The 19,636-nt window shown below is 40.2% G+C and overlaps 1 protein-coding gene across 1 annotated transcript in view; it reads left to right on the top strand.

Annotated features, from left to right (window-relative positions):
• The window catches only part of PPARGC1A (PPARG coactivator 1 alpha), a 96,920-nt gene extending 84,249 nt beyond the window's left edge, over positions 1 to 12,671 (top strand). The window contains exons 11-13 of the mRNA XM_036281235.1: positions 5,275 to 5,396; positions 5,728 to 5,879; positions 12,070 to 12,671. Coding sequence (XP_036137128.1) covers positions 5,275 to 5,396; positions 5,728 to 5,879; positions 12,070 to 12,173 — 378 coding nt within the window. The 3' untranslated portion in view covers positions 12,174 to 12,671. The remainder of the gene's footprint in view (positions 1 to 5,274; positions 5,397 to 5,727; positions 5,880 to 12,069) is intronic.
• The last annotated feature ends 6,965 nt before the right edge of the window (positions 12,672 to 19,636 follow it).

Raw genomic sequence — 19,636 nt, 5'->3', positions numbered from 1 at the left:
TCTAAACTCACTATTTAGAAATTAGCAGTTTTATCCAAAATAGTTATGTATACTCTCAGTCTGTAGTTTGCATGTTTTCTGACTTACTGCTGGGTCCCCTTACGTCTTAGCTTTTCCTTGCGTACTGTCTATTAGGTAGACTAACCTGGACTTATTCACAGTCATTCTACCTCAGATACTAAGGAGGGACATTCCTGAGCCCTGCTGGGATCGGGGTAACTTTGGAAAATTTAATAGTTTTGTTTTCTTCTTAAGAGTGCCCCCCTAGTAGTAGGAATTTACTGAATTAAGTAAATGTAATCAGTATTAAAGGCAAGAGAAAAAAATAGTTTTGGTTTTGGATTTTGTCAGAATTTTGGCATTTTCTTCTGTCTATTCATATCTTTTTATACCCCCCCCCCCCGCCCTTTTATCCTTTCAATAGAGACCCTCGCTATACCATTCACTGTAGAAACGGCATGGAGTTTGGCCCTTCATCTCATCTGTAGTCTTTGTAGTATCGTTGGAATTTTTGAGGAAGTCAGGTTGTCGCTAATCTGACGATGAACACAAATCTTTCATTGCCAATGTTGACATGCAGTTTCCTTAGTATAAGAGGAGGACTTTTTAATTATTCTAATTTGGAAATGTAGAGTAAAAGTTCGGAAAATCCAAATTCTATCAAGCTGTTCCTTGGTGTTACCTAGCACTGCAGAGCATTTTAGTGAGATAACCTGTGAGAAACATCAACCACTACTTGATATTTTAGACTAACTGATAAATGTTAACCTCCTTATTAATTTTGTTTTTTTATATATATTTTTTAATCCTCACCCGAGGATATGTTTTTACTTACTTGAGAGAGAGAGTGACAGGGAGAGAGAGAAAGAGAATTGATTGGTTGCCTCCTGTATGCACCCCAACCGGGATCAAACCTGCAACCTAGGCATGAGCCCTGACTGGAAATCGAACCCACAACCTTTTGATCTATGGGACAGTGCTCCAATTAGCTGAGCCATCCAGCCAGGGCTAACTTTATTTTTTATTCTTAGCCAAACACCTTTCACCAGGAATAGCTTATTATTTGATGAGAAATATTATATGTTTTCTCCAGCTAACTGGGGGGCTCTATACACTCTGATAAAGAATTTGATAATACAAAGTCAGTTAATTCAGTCAGGTTTTCCTTGTCTTTATTTATCCCCTGTGTTTGGATATAATGAGGATTTACCATACCTGTTAATGCAACATCAATCTTCAATTTTATTATCCACCCTATCAACAAACTAGCTCTTGTGAAAATTGAAGCTAAAAGATATTTGATAAATGTTCCATCCTCCTCAATAGTGAAAACTGGTCTGAAAATAATTTTTCAAAAGCTTTTGCCAAAGGTTTAGAGTTCCTCCAAGCCTTTAAGAACTTGGAAATGTTATTAAGCATTTTGATTTTTTTCCCTTTCATCTCCTGTTTAGAAATTAATGTCTTGAAAAATTGGCTGCAAATGTTAAGGTTTTTTAAAGATATGGAATCTATTCATCTGTCCAATAAAACTGCAACATGTTAAAAATAATCGGTTCTCTGCTATATATTTTGGCCCATCTTGGAAAGATTTTTGTCTTTGCCTTTTAGACCTTCAGATGCCTTTTGGTTTCGTTTTTAGCACCAGGAAAACCCAGCACTGTAATCATTTTATTTTAACATGTATTTAATCTCTGGTCTTTGTAAGGTAGCAAACATAGCCTCAGTCCTGTGCTTTATAAAAGGAGATGACAGACAAATAGGTAATTTACATGGCTGTGGACAGCCCAACCTCTTCCTCCCATTTAGGTTTTGTCTTCTTTTTACCGCAGAATGTATCCATATCTGATATAAAGGGTCTGCCAGTTTATCTTCTTTGAGGGATCATTGTTGCATACAGCTTTGTATAAAGAAGCAATTCGGAGACTGTCCCAGTATGTCTGCATATGGACGTGCATATGGTCGGTTTTAACTTTAACTTCGAATTTACTTGAATACGTAGTCTGAGTGTATTCCCATAATGGCAGTTGAACAGTTTCCTTGTGATGGTTCAATTTCTTTCTCTCTCTTCTGCATTTCCCCCTCTTTTTCCTCTATACAGTACTAACCATCCTAAAAAAGCTCATTAAAAAAAAAAAAATCCATAACATCCATGCAAGCAGGCGCCAGGGAGTTTAGATAGCGGTCCCATCACATTCGGCTGTTTGGCTAGAGCTGGCTGAATAGACAGAATGGAATGTGATGCTGAGAATTCCTTGCTCAAGTGTACAGCACTGCGCCAGGATCAGCCTCACCGTCCATTTATATCTACCAACCTCCTGAATGTGCTGGGTGCTCTGGAACAGCACAGGACAGCCTTCAGCTGAGACATACAATCTCCATGGAGTGCGTCAGGCAGCCTGCTCTGTTTGATGTACATCATCTGGTCAGTTACTTAAGCTCAACAGCCAAAGTCAGGGCAACTGTGTTTTATGAACTGTGTTAGTGGAGCCCTGCCTCTGATCCTCAGAGGTGATTTTAGAGTTAGAGTCCTGCAAACCTGGAGCTACTCTACACTTCTTACACTTAACCCTGTAATAGCAAATCATGAAAACCTTTGTCAATTCACTCATCTGAGCCACCTGAACAAGATGTATCCTACGATAAAGTACCAAACCTGGTTTTCTGTCTCCACTATATTTGCTTTAGAGAATACAGACCACCCTTAAGCATCTTTGGTGTAATGAAGGGTATGGACGAAGTGTTAAAAATAATTAACTGAATGGTGATTGATTGATTTTTCAACAAATATACACTGAAACTCTGTTTTTCAGGTACCCTTAAAACATAGGAGTCAATAGGACGGATATGGTCTCTTCTTTCATGAAGCTTTTATTGTAATGGGAGATAGACATGAAGCAATGAATACAACGTCAGTTATTTAGTTGCAATCGGACATTGAACTACAAAGGATAAATAGAGTGTCGGGTTAGAGCAACCAAAAAAATCCTGACCTCATTTCAAGTCTCAAAAAGAAGATGATTGTTGAGTTCAGTGTAATTCTAGACAGAATGTGTATGTTGGTGCAGTGGGGTGGAGTGGAGGAAGGCGGTTCCAAGTAGCAGGGGAATGGCTTGCTCAAAGGCTCTGAGAGGAAGGAGCACAGTATATACTAAGGACCGACAGAAGCTCAGTGGAGAATAGAGTAAGGGAAAGAATGAGATGTGGGTGATATAGCCCACGATGATGACAGGTCCAGGCTCTGACGGGCCTGGTAGGTCCTGTTAATGCTTTAGGGCTTTCTTTAAAAGTTAGGAGAAACCCTTGGAGTGTGTTAGACAGTAAATGGCATGATCAGATTCCTGTTCTCTTAACAAAACAAAGACTACTCTGCCTAAGTGAAAGAATGGATTATAGGAACGCAAACATAGTTGTGGGGTCCACGTTAAGAGGCTCTTATACCAAGTCCAGAAAGAGGTTCGGAAGAGTGATTTAGAGGAGAGTTAATACAGGAAATGGACTAGAGGGAGATTTAGGAGGTAAAAATCAACAGGTCTTAATGAGAGATTGGCGATGATGGAAGAAGCAAGGGAGGCACCCAGGTTTTTGTCCTGAATAACGCGCTAGATGGTGTTAACTTCATGATCTAAGAACACTGGAGAAAGAGCCACTGAAGAGGGTGGAAATGGGGAGTTTGTTCTGGGTAGCATTGGTCTAGTTGGAGGTGCCGAGGGGACATCTAACCTGAGATGTCAAATAGATAGTTGGCTCTTTGAGTTTGAAGCTCTGAGGAACTTCCCTGGTGAACATAGATAAATGAGGATTGCATAAAATAAATGAAGATGAAATATAAATGATTAGGTCCCCTAAGATGACATCTATTATAGAGTCTGTGAATTGTCCAGTTATATTTCACAAGCACTCACGGAGTGCCCAGTCTGTGCCAGATTCTTTGTTAAATACTGGGCCAATGAAAAGGAAAGACATTCAGTAAATAGCCTAGGATAGCTCTTTGCCTTAGGCCTAAATGACTGTTCACATCATCCAAGCAGTACTCTCAGTACTACCAGGGAAAATTCTTAGATGAGATGAATCTGTACCTTAGTCCTGTGCTTTCTCATTGTTGCGTCCGTCTAACATAAATCTCAGCGACCTGAATCTCATTCCATTCTTGTTTGTCCTTGATAGACATGTAGCCTAGTTGGCAAGCACCTTCTTTATATTAACTCCTTACATTCTTGCCTCTCTGTTTTAAGGGACATCATCACTGTTGGCTTGCTTTATAGAACAAGATTTATAGGCTTGCTCCTAACATTAAGAAATGCATTCCTGTTTTAGTTTTAGTTTTTGTTTTTTTTAAGAAATACATCTATAGGCTATGAAATATTCTTCCCATATTTCGAAGGTTATAAATTGCTGATGACTTTCAGATTATGATGGTATTGACTCCACCGTTGAAAATTAAGCCACACCCTTCTAAAATAAGATTCATTGGCAAAGTGAAATTTATAGCTTCTTTTTTGGCTCTTATTCTTTGGAGACCCATGGCTTAAAATAGTCTACATTTTAAGACTGTGTTTTTCAAATTATTGTCTTTGGACCACCTGCATCAGAATCACTTGAATGTGCCTGTTAAAAATGAAGATCATTGAACCCTAGCTTCCAAATATTTTTTTAGTATAGCTGGAATATATCCCCCAAATTTGCATTTTTAATAAACACCTCAGATAATATTTATTTATAGGAAGGTTTAAAAATCACTCTTTTGAGAAATGTCAAAATGTGTACCCCAAACCATCATGCTATATACCTTAAACTTATACAGTGATTTATATCAATTGTTTCTCAGTAAAACTGGGGAAAAATGTACATCTTCTGAGTTCGTGAAAAATTAAACAGTTTTGCAAGCCAGGTTAGTGTCTTACCAATTTTGAGGATTAATAATTGAGTCACAGGAGTTAAATTATTTAATAGGTGTTTTTCAGTTATTCAGTGATCACATTACACACATTCCTTTTCTAACATATACAAGTTCATGTGACTGAAGAACAGAGATGCATAGGACAAATGGAAGAAAATGAGAGCGTGTGTAGGGGAAGAGAGTGATGTAGACTGAATGGAAATTACGCTTGGTTCCGGGGTAGCTTTTCATTCAGTTTTAGTGTATGTTTTGCTTTAACTGGCATGCTCTGTGGGTTCTTCTTGTGCATGATCATACCTTTGTGAATGTCTGTCAAGGTTCAACTTCTTTCCTGTCTCCAGAACTAGCAAGTCTGTCTTTGCTCCTCCCGCCCCCAGGAAGAACGCCGTGTGATTTATGTTGGCAAAATCAGACCTGACACCACACGGACAGAACTGAGGGACCGCTTTGAAGTTTTTGGTGAAATCGAGGAGTGCACAGTAAATCTGCGGGATGATGGGTGAGAATCTTCAAGATTATTTCTTGTTTAGAAGCTGACATATGTAAAAAATTATGGCCATAAGATGACTAGGATGGGGATCTTTGACAGATGACATGTTGAGTTCAGAACCTTATTTATTTTCTTTCATCCCTATTTATTAATCTTTCTAGTTGAGATTTCCTGTCCCAGAAATAAGTATTTAGCTGCTTGACAGGACAATCACACTGATAAATGGATGCCGTGGTTCAGACGCTGGCACGAGCGAAGTCTCCCCAAGTAGAAAGGGTTACAGTCTTATATGCTAATGTTTCCTCAGTGGCTTTGAACTTCTCCTCTTTGTCCGTTGCAGAGACAGCTATGGTTTCATTACCTACCGTTATACCTGTGATGCTTTTGCTGCTCTTGAAAATGGATACACTTTGCGCAGGTCGAATGAAACTGACTTCGAGCTGTACTTTTGTGGACGCAAGCAATTTTTCAAGTCTAACTATGCAGACCTAGGTATGGATTTTATTGTACACGGAATGAGGAATCCATAATGTAGAGCTCAAAATGGAAGTAAATGTAAACCGAAGGCACACTGGGTCGGACCGTTATTTTACTAGAGGGAATATTTGAACACAAAATTTATCTTATTGTGTATTTTTAATGCACGAGACAGTTTCAGAAGCAAGGGGCGTAGATTTTGGCGACAGAGGGCAGAAGTAAATTTGTTGCGCTGTCTGCCCGATGTGGACATTCTGCACTGTCTGTATGTGAGCAATAGGCCGTGCGTGCGCGCTCGCGTGTGTCACATGCATTTGTGGGGTATAGTGTGTGTCTGTGTGTGTCCAAGTTGTGTGTGTGTGTCTTTGTTTGTTTTTTTGTTTTTACCCTCACCCAAGGACATTTCTGCATTTATCTTCAGATAGAATGGGAGGGAGAAAGGGAGGAAGAGAGAGAGAGAAACATCGATGTGAAAGACACACATCGGCTGGCTGCCACCCACACAACCCCAGCCAGGGCTGGGGACGAACTGCCACCAAGGTATATGCCCTTAGCAGGAACTGAACCCAGGACTCTCTTGGTCTGCGGGCCCATGCTCTAACCACTGAGAAAACCGGCCAGGGTGTGTGTGTGTGTGTGTGTGTGTGTGTGATGTGCCGTTGTTTCCTACTCTAATTCCTTTTGTCCAAATTCGTATACTGCGTGGCCATCATTGTTTTATGGAAGAGAATATTCAAAAGTATTGAATATTCTTTCCTTATTATATCACAAAGCCTTAGAACTGTCAACATTTTCTACAAATTGCACCTTGAGAGGAGAAAATAAAATTTTATATGCTAAATCACACTGTACTTTCTTTAAAAGAGAAAATGGAATTTTTTGAGCACTTCTATATTCTAGGCACTGTTCGGGGCTTTGCAAGCATGCTCTGAGTTAACGACCAGAGCAGTCACCGGAGACAGCTGTTGTTTCTGTCGCCCCACTTAACAGAGAGGGAGACCGATGCACACATAAGTACTGACTTTTTCCTGTTACAAAAGTTATATAGACTCAAGGGGTAAAATTTAAAAAATATAAAAGAATTTTAAGAAAACTAGGAAAATCACCTATCAGCCTATCACCTAGAGATAACCACTATTACCTCTACATGTGCGCTTACGTTCCAGTATTTTCTCTCAGCATGTCTAATTTCTTATCGTGGAGATCATGTTTTATATATAAATATATACTTTTAAATTCTACTTATCTCAGTAAATATTATATAAGTTCACTTTCCACAGTACTCACAGGATTAAACATAATTTATCTGCACATTTTAATGGCTACACAGTATTCTGTTCAGTGAATAATGCCATTATATTTAATCATTCCATTATAGCTAAACACTTATTCAATTTTCAATTTTTTAGTATTATAAATAATGCCACAGTGGACATCTTAATTTCCTTTCCAATTTTAATTTTGTTCCGCTGCCTGTGATTCCCTGTGTAATGTGTGTATTGTAAGACTTTCCATTCTCTGCTGAAGGAAGGAAAGTGGCAAATGTCTCATGCATATGACATAATTATTTTAAATCAATTACGCTACTAATCATAAAATTAACATGTACATCATTTCCTAAGCATTATTCTATTTCTATCTGCGCTTGCTTTGGCCTGGTATAACGAAAGAAATGAGTACCAAACACAGGGTGTGCTTTTCTCCTTTGCACTGAAGTGATGTCTTCCTCGCGGAATTGATACAGGTGGAGTGCATTGTTCAGGGGGAATATGCTATAATTCACTTCAAAGGCTAAACAGATAGGATGAAGCAGGGGAGAGGTAGCTGACTGTTAGTGAGATAGAGGCCCAGGGATGAAAATATAAACGGTGGCAAGTCATTTGTTCAAATGTTGGCTGATAAAAACAGTCAAGACAGATTGAAGTCTTGAGTTGATTTGACTTATTTTCTTCAGTGATGAAGGCCAGGGTGTTTCTGGTCTCTCAAAACATCTCGAGTTTAAAATAAGCTATCTGGAGGGGCCTTTAGATCACGATTCATCACGGGGAGAGGAGGATGGAACGGTATTTCCAAATTGAACTAGAGCCTCCCTGAAATATTTCTAAGAAGAATGCTTCCCTCGTTATCTGCGCGCCTCGCCGGCAGCAGGGAAACGTGGCCGTTGCCAAGCGAGCTCTGTGTTTTCTGAAAAGTGTGTTTGATGGGCGTTGCGGTGGCAGGGATTGTCCGGTTCCCTCCGTCGGAGCGCAGGCACGTGCGGGTCGGAGCTGCCGCCGACATCAGGCACCTGCAGACCTGCTGCCGCCGCCTGGTAAACATGGTAAACACCTTCCAGCGCTGTCCCCGAGAGGAAATGAACGCTTGTGACGCTCCTGACGGTGTCCGGCATAAAATAGTCGCTCCGTAAAGACTAGCTGCAATTGTACTTTAAAATCATGGTAATGGGAAGTTGGAAGTTTCAAGTTATTTTAAAATGGGAGAATCCACACCCGCGTCCAGATTAGGAACCGAACAACGTCCGTAGGTATCTGTCTGGTCTTTGTCTCCTGAAGGGCTCACGTTGGACGCCTCAGGGCACAGCCACTGACCAGGGTGAACGGAAGGAGACAGGGCCCTGGTACAGGGACTGTGAGTGCCACACCTGTCAAAGGTATAGAGAAAAGGCGTTGATGCAGAGACATTTGACCAAGAGTAAAGTGATGGATCATTTTAGATACATTTGATCAATTCTTGACTTTTTTTTTTTTTTTGCTCCCCCAAATTAAGTGAGCTCGCACATCCTATTTCAGTACTATAGAGGCCACTTAATGGCCGCTACAATATTATTAGTGCAAAATGTAAGGTTTTCGGTTATGATTTATGAACCAGTTTTGTAAATGAGATTCAGAATTTAAAGAGACTCTCAAGGACTATGGTGAAGCCAGGATTTAATTCTGGTTTCTATGAATCTGTAATTTGTGTGTCTTTCTATTTACTGTCTTATTTATTTATTTTTAAATGGATCTTTCTGAAAGACCTCAGTGAAAATTCTTAAAGACAAAGGCTTAAATTAAATTAGGACTACTTGACCAGAACAGAATATTGTAATAATTTTGATTACAAATTAGTTATTGTATCGAGCTTAAACATATTAGAAAAATGGAAAGAAATAAAATAGTCATCACAAATTTTTTTTTTTTTTTTTTTTATCCTCATCCGAGGACATTTTTCCATTTTTTTATTCAGATAGAGTGGGAGGGAGAGAGAGAGAAACATCGATGTGAAAGGGACACGTCTAGTGGCTGCCACCCGCACGACCCAAGCAGAGCTGGGGACAAACTGCAACCGAGGTACATGCCCTTAGCGGGAACCGAACCCGGGTCTCTCGGGACCGCAGACCGACACTCTAACTGCTGAGCCAAACTGGCCAGGGCCACAAATTTTTTTGACTCAAAGAAATGTAATATTCTCAGCATCTTGAATGTATACATAACTTTTCATAGACCCTTTCCATGTATTGGTAATTCATTCCCAGATCCCAACACAAATATTTGCAACTATAGTTTTAGTCCTAGGCTGGTGGTCAAGATGGATATATTCATTTAACAAATATTAATTTTAGGACCTCCTTTGTGTCACAGATTTCGAGGTGCCGGGAATACACTTGTACCATGATTTGTTTCCATTGATACAATATCATTATTTGTAACAATTTACTTTAAAAAATATTTACAGTGGCTTTGAGGTTATTTCTATCAAACGTTTTATTATCTTTTACTCATGTTGCAGTATCCTTCCTTTAGTGTAGAAAAAGGGGTGGGTTAGACATTTTTGCCTCAGGGGGTACATGTAACCACATTCTATCCTCATGAAACAAAATGATTTTGGGGTGCCTGCTGTGTAACACACTATGTTCGTATAAGTGTGTATACATGTAAACACCAGCCTCCATATTTCACAGTAAAGATACTCTTGAGAACCACTGTTTCAAAATATTGTTAATATTTCCCAATAAAAATACAAAAACACTGACATTCTGGGTTTCATGCAGAATAATCCAAAGTTAAGACATTTTCATGATTCTCAAAATTTCCTTCAAGGAAAGAGGTATCTGTACCAACATCAGTGTCATGCAGACCCCCCGACCAGTGTCATGCAGACCCCCCCCACCAGCAGGCTCCAGCCTCCTCCACGCTGCAAGTGGAGCTCTGAGTTCAGCCTCCTCTCTAGCAGTGAGCAGGGCTCTCTCGTTTTTTGTTTCTACAAAAACAGATATTTTGATTTGAACAACAGCTGCTGGTGAGGTTTTAGTAATACATGCAGACTATTCATTAGGCTATGAAGAGAAGGGTAGGAGCCATATAATGTGAGAATTAACCATATACATTTTAGTGAGAAAAGATTGGCCATTTTAAAAAAAATCCTTACCTGAGGACACTTTTCCATTTATCTTCAGATACAGTGGGAGGGAAGAGAGTGAGGGGTGGACAGAGAGAGAAAGAAACATCGATGTGAGAGAGACACATTGATTGGTTGCCTCCCACATGACCCCGACCAGGGCCGGGGATTGAACTGCAAATGAGGTACATGCCCTTGACCAGAATTGAACCCATAACTCTTTGGTCTGAGGGCCGATGCTCTTACCTCTGAGCCAAACCGACCAGAGCAGATTGGCCATTTTTGATATTGCTTTTATGTCTGGGGCTAACTACAATTATTGTTGTTCTTACTGGAAAAACTTGCTTAACAAAATTCAATAGAGACAAGAAGTTGTGAGAATGATGGAAAAAAAGAAGTGCAGAGATTTCTTTGTTTTTGTTTTGTTTTCTTTATTGATTTTTAGAGGGAGAGGGGGAAAGAGAGAGATAGAAACATTGATGAGAGAGAACATCAACTGGCTGCCTCCTGCATGCCCCCTACTAGGGATCAGGCCCACAACCCGGGCATGTGCCCTGACAGGTGCATGGGTCAACGCTCAACCACTGAGCCACACCGACTGGGCGATTTCTTTGTTTTGAAAGTGAGGATGGCTTGAGTAGACTGTAGCAAGGGATGAAAAATCAGCCTGGTGCTGCAGAGCTGTAGGATCACAACCTTTTCAGCAAAACACCTTGCGAGGTCAATGATAGTGCCTCCACATTATCTAGTCTTATCCTCTCCTGTCATTTTGAGCATTTCATTTGCAGATCGTGGTCTTGGTAAAACATGGACACGTTCCTATTTTAGTAGGACTGTTAATCTTTTCCAGAAAAGATTGTTTCCCCTTCAAAAGAAGTGCTTTCAAAACAATGAATGTATTTGCAAGGGGTTTTCTGCTATATTTCCAAGACATTCTTTCTCAGTGGCAAGACCAGCAAAAATGCCTGACTTTTCTTAGAGATGCTAGTGGAGAAAATCAGAAATAGTTAACAGGTGTTCACTTTACACCCGGCGTTGCTGAAACACACCAGTGTTGTGAAGGACCCTCAGTAGTAGCACAGGAACTTGGCACAGACACTGATGTGCGCTGGTTGAAGGACCCAAGAAAGACCATCGCTCACTTACATCTGCATGTTTTCTGTCTCCGGTTAATTAGTAAAGAGACTGAATTTACTCTTTGTGGACATGAAGCATTTCCTTAACCTCCTCATTTGGGGGAGTTTGTGCCAGCATTGCTAGGGCACCCACAGGTCTGGAGTAGATGACTGGATGGGACGTCTCTCCCTCCTCGAAGGAGAGCAGCGGGTGTGGTGGGTGAGGTTCTGATTCTCTCTCCCACTCAACTGGGTTTTGTGCTCAGTGAAATCAGTCCCACTGAATAGAAAACTAGGTCCAGACTCTACTCTGACCCCTCTGTCTAAGTTGTTGAGGAACCTTGGATACGTTGTTTAACTTGCCACAGAAGGGGTGGGGACTTATTTTTAAAGTACCTATTGGATAAGTTGCTATTGAATACAGATATTAAACTCTGTTCTGATTACCTTTCAGGAGTGTTTAAGTCTAAAATGAATCAATAGAGGAGTTTTGAATGCTCACCACTCCTTACCTTTTGTATATTATATATATGTGTGTATATATATTTTATTGATATGTGTATATATATATATATATATATCAATAAAAGTTGCACATATTTTAAAGTATATTGATTGAATAAGTTGCTCATAAACCTGGTCATCTTGAATGGGATGACTGAGTTGATGGCCGTTAGGAAAGGTGCATCTAACCTGGCCTGGGTTTCTTGCAGATTCCAACTCAGATGACTTTGACCCTGCTTCCACCAAGAGCAAGTATGACTCTCTGGATTTCGATAGTTTACTGAAAGAAGCTCAGAGAAGCTTGCGCAGGTAACATGCTCCCCGGCTGAGGATGACAGAGGGAATGTGAATACCTCACAGGACAGTGCGTCCTTCCCTAACAGACTATTGCAAGTCATACTTAGGAATTTCTCCTACTTTACACTCTGTACAAAAACAAAACAAAACAACAACAATACAACAAGAACAACAGCCACAACGGTTTACATGGACACGGCTGCTGAGGAGGCGAGAGACAGATGGATATGCAGTAAGCACAGGTTTCTTCATGGGTATCGGCTTCGCTTTCCCTGGAGTCTCTCGGTGACGGTGTGAGTGTGTGCGTGTGTGTGTGCGCGCGTGTGCATGAGCACGTGCGCATGCGTGCCTGGTTCGGGGGAAGTGTGTATGTACAGGTGGGGACTAGGGGCTCCTGACCAGAGTGTGCCAGGGCAAAACACTTCAAATGGCAGCAGTTCCAAGAAGACACACGTAAAACCTAGAACTTCAAAATGTTCATATTCTATTCAAAAGGAAAAAAAAAAAAAAAAAAGAATAAATTCAAAAGGAAAGAAAACTAACCAACCAACCACAAAGCACCCTAAAATGACAACCGCTGATGTCTGGGCATCAGCCTTCGTACTCTTGTTTTTTAAGAAAGTACAAAATCAACTTGAAGCAAGTGCTCTCTCGTAAGGCAATGATTATATGACAATCCTGAAGCAACCACAGGTTCCGTAGAACTAATATCCTCTCTCTCTCTCTCTCTCTCTCTCTCTCTCTCTCTCTCTCTCTCTCTCTCTCTTTCTTTTTTTTTTTTCCCCCTTTTGCCATGGAATCTCGGTGGGAGAGGATACCGTGGGCACCGGAATGCTAAACTTTCCTAACATTTTGAAGTTTCTGTCATTTGTCCTTTATCCTGACACCCATGTAAATGTCCAAAATGTTGATCTTCCGCTGCAAATTTCAAAAGCCTTGTCCATGGTCAAGCATGCAGCTTGGTCAATGGTTCTTTCTGAGGAGTGGACACGGTGTTACATTACGAACGAGAGTTGGGTAGAACTCTCTGGGGTGTGTTCAGATAGTGTAAGTGCTACATTCTCCAATGTAGTTGCGTATTTACAGATGTTAAATGGAGTATTTTTATTTTGTGTACATACTATACAACAATGTTCCTTTTTTGTTACAGCTATGCACTGTAAATGCAGCCTTCTTTTCAAAACTGCTACATTTTTCTTAATCAAGAATATTCAAATGTAATTATGAGGTGAAACAATTATTGTACACTAACCTATTTAGAAGCTGAACTTAATGCTTATATATATTTGATTGTACAAAAAAACAAGACAGTGTGTGTGTCCGTGGAGCGCAGCGACAAAACGATGCTTCACCCACCTCCATCCCTTCTTAGATGAGCTTCGGTCTGAGCATCTTGTCAAGAAATATCCCAGCCCCCTAAAGGTATTAACCACTTCTGCGATATTTTTCCACATTTTCCTGTTGCTTGTTTTTCTTTGAAGTTTTATACACTGGATTTGTTAGGGGAATGAAATTTTCTCATCTAAAATTTTTCTAGACGATATCATGATTTTATGTAAAGTCTCAATGGGTAACCATTAAGAAATGTTTTTATTTTCTCTATCAACGGTAGTTTTGAAACTAGAGGTCAAAAATCTTTTTAAAATGCTGTTCTGTTTTAATTTTTGTGATTTTAATTTGATACAAAATGCTGAGGTAATAATTACAGTATGATTTTTACAATAATCAATGTGTGTCTGAAGACTGTCTTTCAAGCCAGTATCTCCTTCCCTTGGTACAGTATGATGATGGTATTTATCTGTATTTTTTACAGTTATGCATCCTGTATAAATACTGATATCTCATTCCTTTGTTTACTAAAGAGACATATTTATCAGTTGCAGATAGCCTATTTATTATAAATTATGAGATGATGAAAATACTAAAGCCAGTGGAAATTTTCTACCTAGGATGCATGGCTGTTGTCAGGGTGGAGTTTCAGTGTTTCATTTGGGAAACTCAGCTTTTGCAGAAGCAGTGTTTCTGCTTGCACTAGCATGGCCTCTGATGTGACCATGATGTTGTTCTTGATGACATTGCTTCTGCTAAATTCAATAAAAAAAAACTTCCGAAAAACCTCCATGTTGAGCATCAGGATTTCATCTGAGTGTGGAGCCCTGGAATGGAAGTCAGTAAAGTTTGGAGTGTGCATCCCCATTTCTAAATTGAGATTCGATCTCGGTTTGGCTGACGCGACTTTTCTGGAAGACATGATACGCCTACTTCTTAATCGTTCTTTTCCTTTCTCTCACCCAACACGATCTTATAAAATGGAGTTCACCCCCAGGCCAACGCAGCTAATTTTGATGGCTGCATTCATTTATCACCAGCATATTGTGTTCCGAGTGAATCCACTGTCTGTCCTGTCCGATGCTTGCTTGATTTTTTGGCTTCTTATTTCTAAGTAGATAGAAAGCAATAAAAATACTATGAAATAAACTTGTTCACAGGTTTCGCGTTACAACAGTAACATCTTTAATCCGCCTAATTCTTGTTGTTCTGTAGGTTAAATGCAGGTATTTTAACTCTGTGTGAACGCCAAACTGAAGTTTACAGTCTTTCTTTCTGAATTCTGAGTATCTTCTGTTGTAGAACAGTAATAATAATAACAATAATAATAACAATAATAATAAAGACTATTAAGAGCAATAAATTATTTTTAAGAAATCAATATTTAGTAAATCATATTATGTGTTCAAGGACCAGATGCACTCTCTATTTTGCCTTTAAATTTTTGTGATCCAATTTTAAATACATTCTCCTTTTTGCCCTGGATTGTTGACATGAGTAAAAAATACTTGGTTTCTTTTCGTACTTATCAAAAGACAGCACTACAGATTTCATGTTGAGAATTAATTTATTCCCCCTCTGGCCTGACAAATATTGTTACCATAAAGATCGTTTGTTTTGTTTTGTTTTCCCATGGACTTCAAATTGCATCTAAAATTAGTGCAAAGAGAGAATCACTAAACCATCTGAATAGAACTTTTGTCTCTTATGTAGATACTGTGGGTAGGCCATCAAAATGTAAACTGTATTTATTTTTGCGGGATTTTTTGTTTTTGTTTTTGTTTTGTGGAGAGACTCTTTCAAATGAACACATGCACATCATCACTGGAGGCAAATTTCAGCATAGATCTCTGGGTTTTTAGTTGACCCGATGACCGCGTGCGTCCATTGCCTTCATGCTGTGGTAAGTACCACATCTACAACTTTGGTAACCGAACTGGTGCTTTAGGAATGTGGATTTTTTTTTTTTTTTTTTTTTTTTACGAGATGTAGCAGAATAACTCTTCCAGTGCAACAAAATCAATTTTTGCTAAAGACTCCGAGAGAGCAACGACCGGGCTGTCAACATTCAAAGCAGCAGAGAGGGAACTTTGCACTATTGGGGTACGATGGTTGGGTCAGTTGAAAAAAGGAAACCTTTTCATGCCTTTAGATGTGAGCTTCCAGTAGGTAATGATTATGTGTCCTTTTTTGATGGCTGTAACGAGAACTTCAATCACTGTAGTCTAAGACCTGATCTATAGATGACCTAGAATAGCCATGTAATATAATGTGATGATTCTAAATTTGTACCTATGTGACAGACATTTTCAATAATGTGAACTGCCGATTTGATGGAGCTACTTTAAGATGTGTAGGTGAAAGTGTAATCCTGTTGGTTGAACTATGCTGAAGAGGGAAAGTGAGCGAATAGTTGAGCCCTTGCCGGGCTTCCCCCCCACCCGCCACCTGCCAATTCTACATGTATTGTTGTGGTTTTATTCATTGTATGAAAATTCCTGTGATTTTTTTTTTAAATGTGCAGTACACATCAGCCTCACTGAGCTAATAAAGGGAAACGAATGTTTCAAATCTACTCTGCTTTTCTTGTTTATCGCAACCCAACCCCTGCATGTTTCTCAGAACAGTACGCGGTGCTTGCTCATGATGATTCTCTCTCCCGCTGGATCGCCCTCCTTCTCCCTGCTTTTCCATATTCATGGGTGGATTGCAGCTCTCAGGTAACGTGTACCTTCTGTGTTTTACCTTGTCTCCTTCCGAATGGCAGAGGCCGGCGTGGTGACTCCTAGAATGAGATGTGACGTGGGACTTGATTCCGTGGACAGGTGCGGTTTGTCTGCTCACCCCAGAAAGTGTGTATTTTTAAGTCCAAGCCATGGCCTCTAGTGAGTAACCTGCTAAATATTCAGCTTAGGAAGCAGTTCTACTGGAACTGGAAGGAATATTTTTTGAAGGCAGCCCCCATCATCTGTAAGTCATCAGGTTACATGTGGGACAAGCTGATAGCGGCTGACGGTGCTGGCTGTCAGGATGCCGTCCAGCGTGGCCGCAGGTTATCGGTGGTCCTGATGACAGAGATGACAGAGACCGCGCTGTTCGCATTCTGGAGTCTCCAGATTTCAGACGGGCATCCCCACTCCCAGCGACTTGGACTGCAAGACCCAACAGAAGAAGAGCATTGAGAACGGCTGCTAAATATATCCCTGCCCTGCTTGCCGCACCCCCTCCCCAATCTCCTAGAGAGAAACATGCTTTTCATTATTGGAACTGGGATTGCACATTACACATTGGAATCTGCTAGATAACACAGGAAGTATTCCCCGAGTTCTATTTCTGTTTTATACTGGTTTAGGATTTGCCACTTATTTTATCAAACTAGAAAATAAAAACTTGCCATTGTGTTACCTATATAATGCATTCACCTCAAACCATGGTACTGAGCACGCTGAGACTCAGTGGATAAGCCTCAGATATGGGCTTGTCTCCACTGACCCTTAAGTTGTGTATTTTTAATCTTCTGGCTGGAACCAGCAAGGGCCTTAGAATAAGGCAAGTCTTCCTTTTTAGAAGGTTGACTTTTTAGCCTTAAAAACTTTTTGAGGATAAAGAGGGGTTTGTAGGAAGCAGCAGTAGCAGCTGCTGGTCGGTACAGGGACATCCTGATTCGAGAGAAAGGATTCCTTTGATGTTCCTCAAACATTAAATCACTTCCATCCTTGATGATACTAATGATGATTAAAACCAAAATGAGGCTGGCAAGAATAAATGAACACTGGATATGAACAGTTTCTTTAAAAGGACTTTGTTTCAATTCAGAAGTCCTCCAAATGCCATCTGTCTAAAGAGTACAATGTAATATTGGTTCAAAATTCTTCATTGTAGCATTATTTAGCTAATCATTGGATATAATTCACACCCCTAACAACATTATTATACTCATTTGACACTAGCGTTAGTAGCCACACATAACTCAGTATTAATTGTAGCATATTTTAACCAAAGCATACTTTTGTAATCTTTAACTTTATATTAATCTTATATTTTGCAATTCGCGTTGCTATTTCTTGTTTTCAAACGCATTATACACCATTATAAATCAATCTTTGTACTTTATTAAACAGCAGAGAGTAATAAAGAAGGTCACAACTCATAGAGGAGTTTCCTTGGAGGTTTGTAACATTGTGATTTAAATCTCAGAAAGATTTAATCAAAAGCTGAATTAATCCCTGGGGGAAAAGATGCTATATAGATTCTATTGATGGGCAAAAAGCAGCCTATTTCTCTTCGTTGGTCTCTTAACATGTTGAAGAAAAGGAACATCGTGTTTCCGCGAGAAAGACAGTAGGATTTTCTTGGTGGGGGGAGAACAATATGACCTCTGTGCCCTCTTTCTACCCTTTTATTCAAGGTGGCCCCTTTTTTTCTTACTGTGGCCTTATCTTTTCTTCTAGTGCTCAGTTAAATGCCCTCCACCTTTGAGCTCACCTAAATATAGTCCACGTGATTCCAGTCATTGTGCAAGGTCCCAAAAGCCCCACTCCACTCGAGCGTGGGGCAAGTGTGTCACATGAGCTGGGTTCCGGGGCTTCTGTTGTAATCAGGTGACTGCAAGCTTACAGGAAGAAATGACCATAAAGTACAGGTATTTCTGGGACAAAGTTCTACCGAAAAGCCTAAGACTTCCCATGATGAGGATGTCTGACTAGAGGCCACCACCTCAATCCATAGGAATGTCATCATATTCCTTTAGCTCAGAAACGATTACTGAACATCAGCTGAGTTATAGAAGGGGCCAAGTGGAATTAATTAGCTGAAAAAAGTCAGAGAACTTTTAGAGGAGAAAACCAAATGATACTATAATATTTTCGTGATTAAATTAAATGAGCATAATTATGCATGCACATATGCACACCAAGGCATTATTATAATCAAGGACCTTAAAATATCGCATTGTTTCAAATTTATGCATATAGCACTTACAGAAGGCAAGTAGCTAGTGTGATATTTGAATTTGCATATTGACCATTTTCATATATTAATTTCTAGTAGGAAGAAGCTGAATTATTAGGCAAAACCCCGGGGTGATTTAGAAAAAATATTGTGCTTCTGCTCATTTGGGAACATCAGGGGCACTTAGCAACATTATCTTTTTTTTTTTTTTGCACATAGTTTTCTGTGATAGATTTTCAACAAGATGACATCCAAGTGAAAACCGAAATTAAATGGGAAGGAAAGAATGTTAAGTGGTAAAATCCTAAATAGCTTATTAGACTACTTAATTGGAGGGAATTTATTTTTGCCGCTGCTAGGAACTCCACAGTCAAGCTTCTCTGTAACAATACTAATTGATGAAAACAAGGGCTCCAGCGATCCACTTGCCACACAGTCCCCTCCAGCAAGTCATTCAAGGGAATTCACAGGTACTTTGCTTTGTTTGACTTTGGTGTTGAAAATCAAGCCTCTCTTCATTCATACCATTGCTTTCTCACTTTGTCTCCAACCAGGTCTCTTTTTCTCCAGGGCTTCCTGGTGCACCTAAGAGACATGGAAGGAGATGTGGTTGGGCTTCTAGTTGAACCATGGAGCAGATTTGTAGCCGGCTCACTGTACACTTGAAGGAGTGATGTTTCCTAGTGCTGAGAGGCAGGGCCCCCATAAGCGTTTCACTATGAGTTGGCAGGAGTATGTGTTCGCTCTCCCAGAATAGTGATTAATTTCTCTGCTTCTTCGAGGAGGAGAAGTTAGTAAACTGGTCACACAGCCTGTCCTATGGCCACGTTGCTTTCTTGTCAAATAACTTCATGATGAAGGGCCATGTGTGGCCTAATCAACAACCTTCATTTCTCTTCCATTCCCTGGCTACACGGGATAAACCTCCTGGTACACGGGGAGCGTCCTTCCTGGGCAGACTCTCTGATGTCCAGCGGGGACACAGTGGGAGGAAGCGTGTGGAGCTCCCCGCCCGGCGTTCGGAGTCCGCGTCTGAGGGTGGGAAGTGCTGCGTGTCCGGCCTGACATTTGTCCATGTTTAATGACAGGTATGCCGGCACACAGAGGGAGTGCCAGTCCGTGCGCCCGATGAATGCAACAATTCATAACGTGCTCATAAGAGTTTCTTTGTCACATGGCGCCAGGGTCTCACCGAGGCAC

Source organism: Molossus molossus, unplaced genomic scaffold (genome assembly GCF_014108415.1).
Source record: "Molossus molossus isolate mMolMol1 unplaced genomic scaffold, mMolMol1.p scaffold_m16_p_1, whole genome shotgun sequence".
In the NCBI taxonomy this organism is placed as follows: Eukaryota; Metazoa; Chordata; class Mammalia; order Chiroptera; family Molossidae; genus Molossus; species Molossus molossus.
This window is presented reverse-complemented; position numbering and strand designations above follow the sequence as displayed.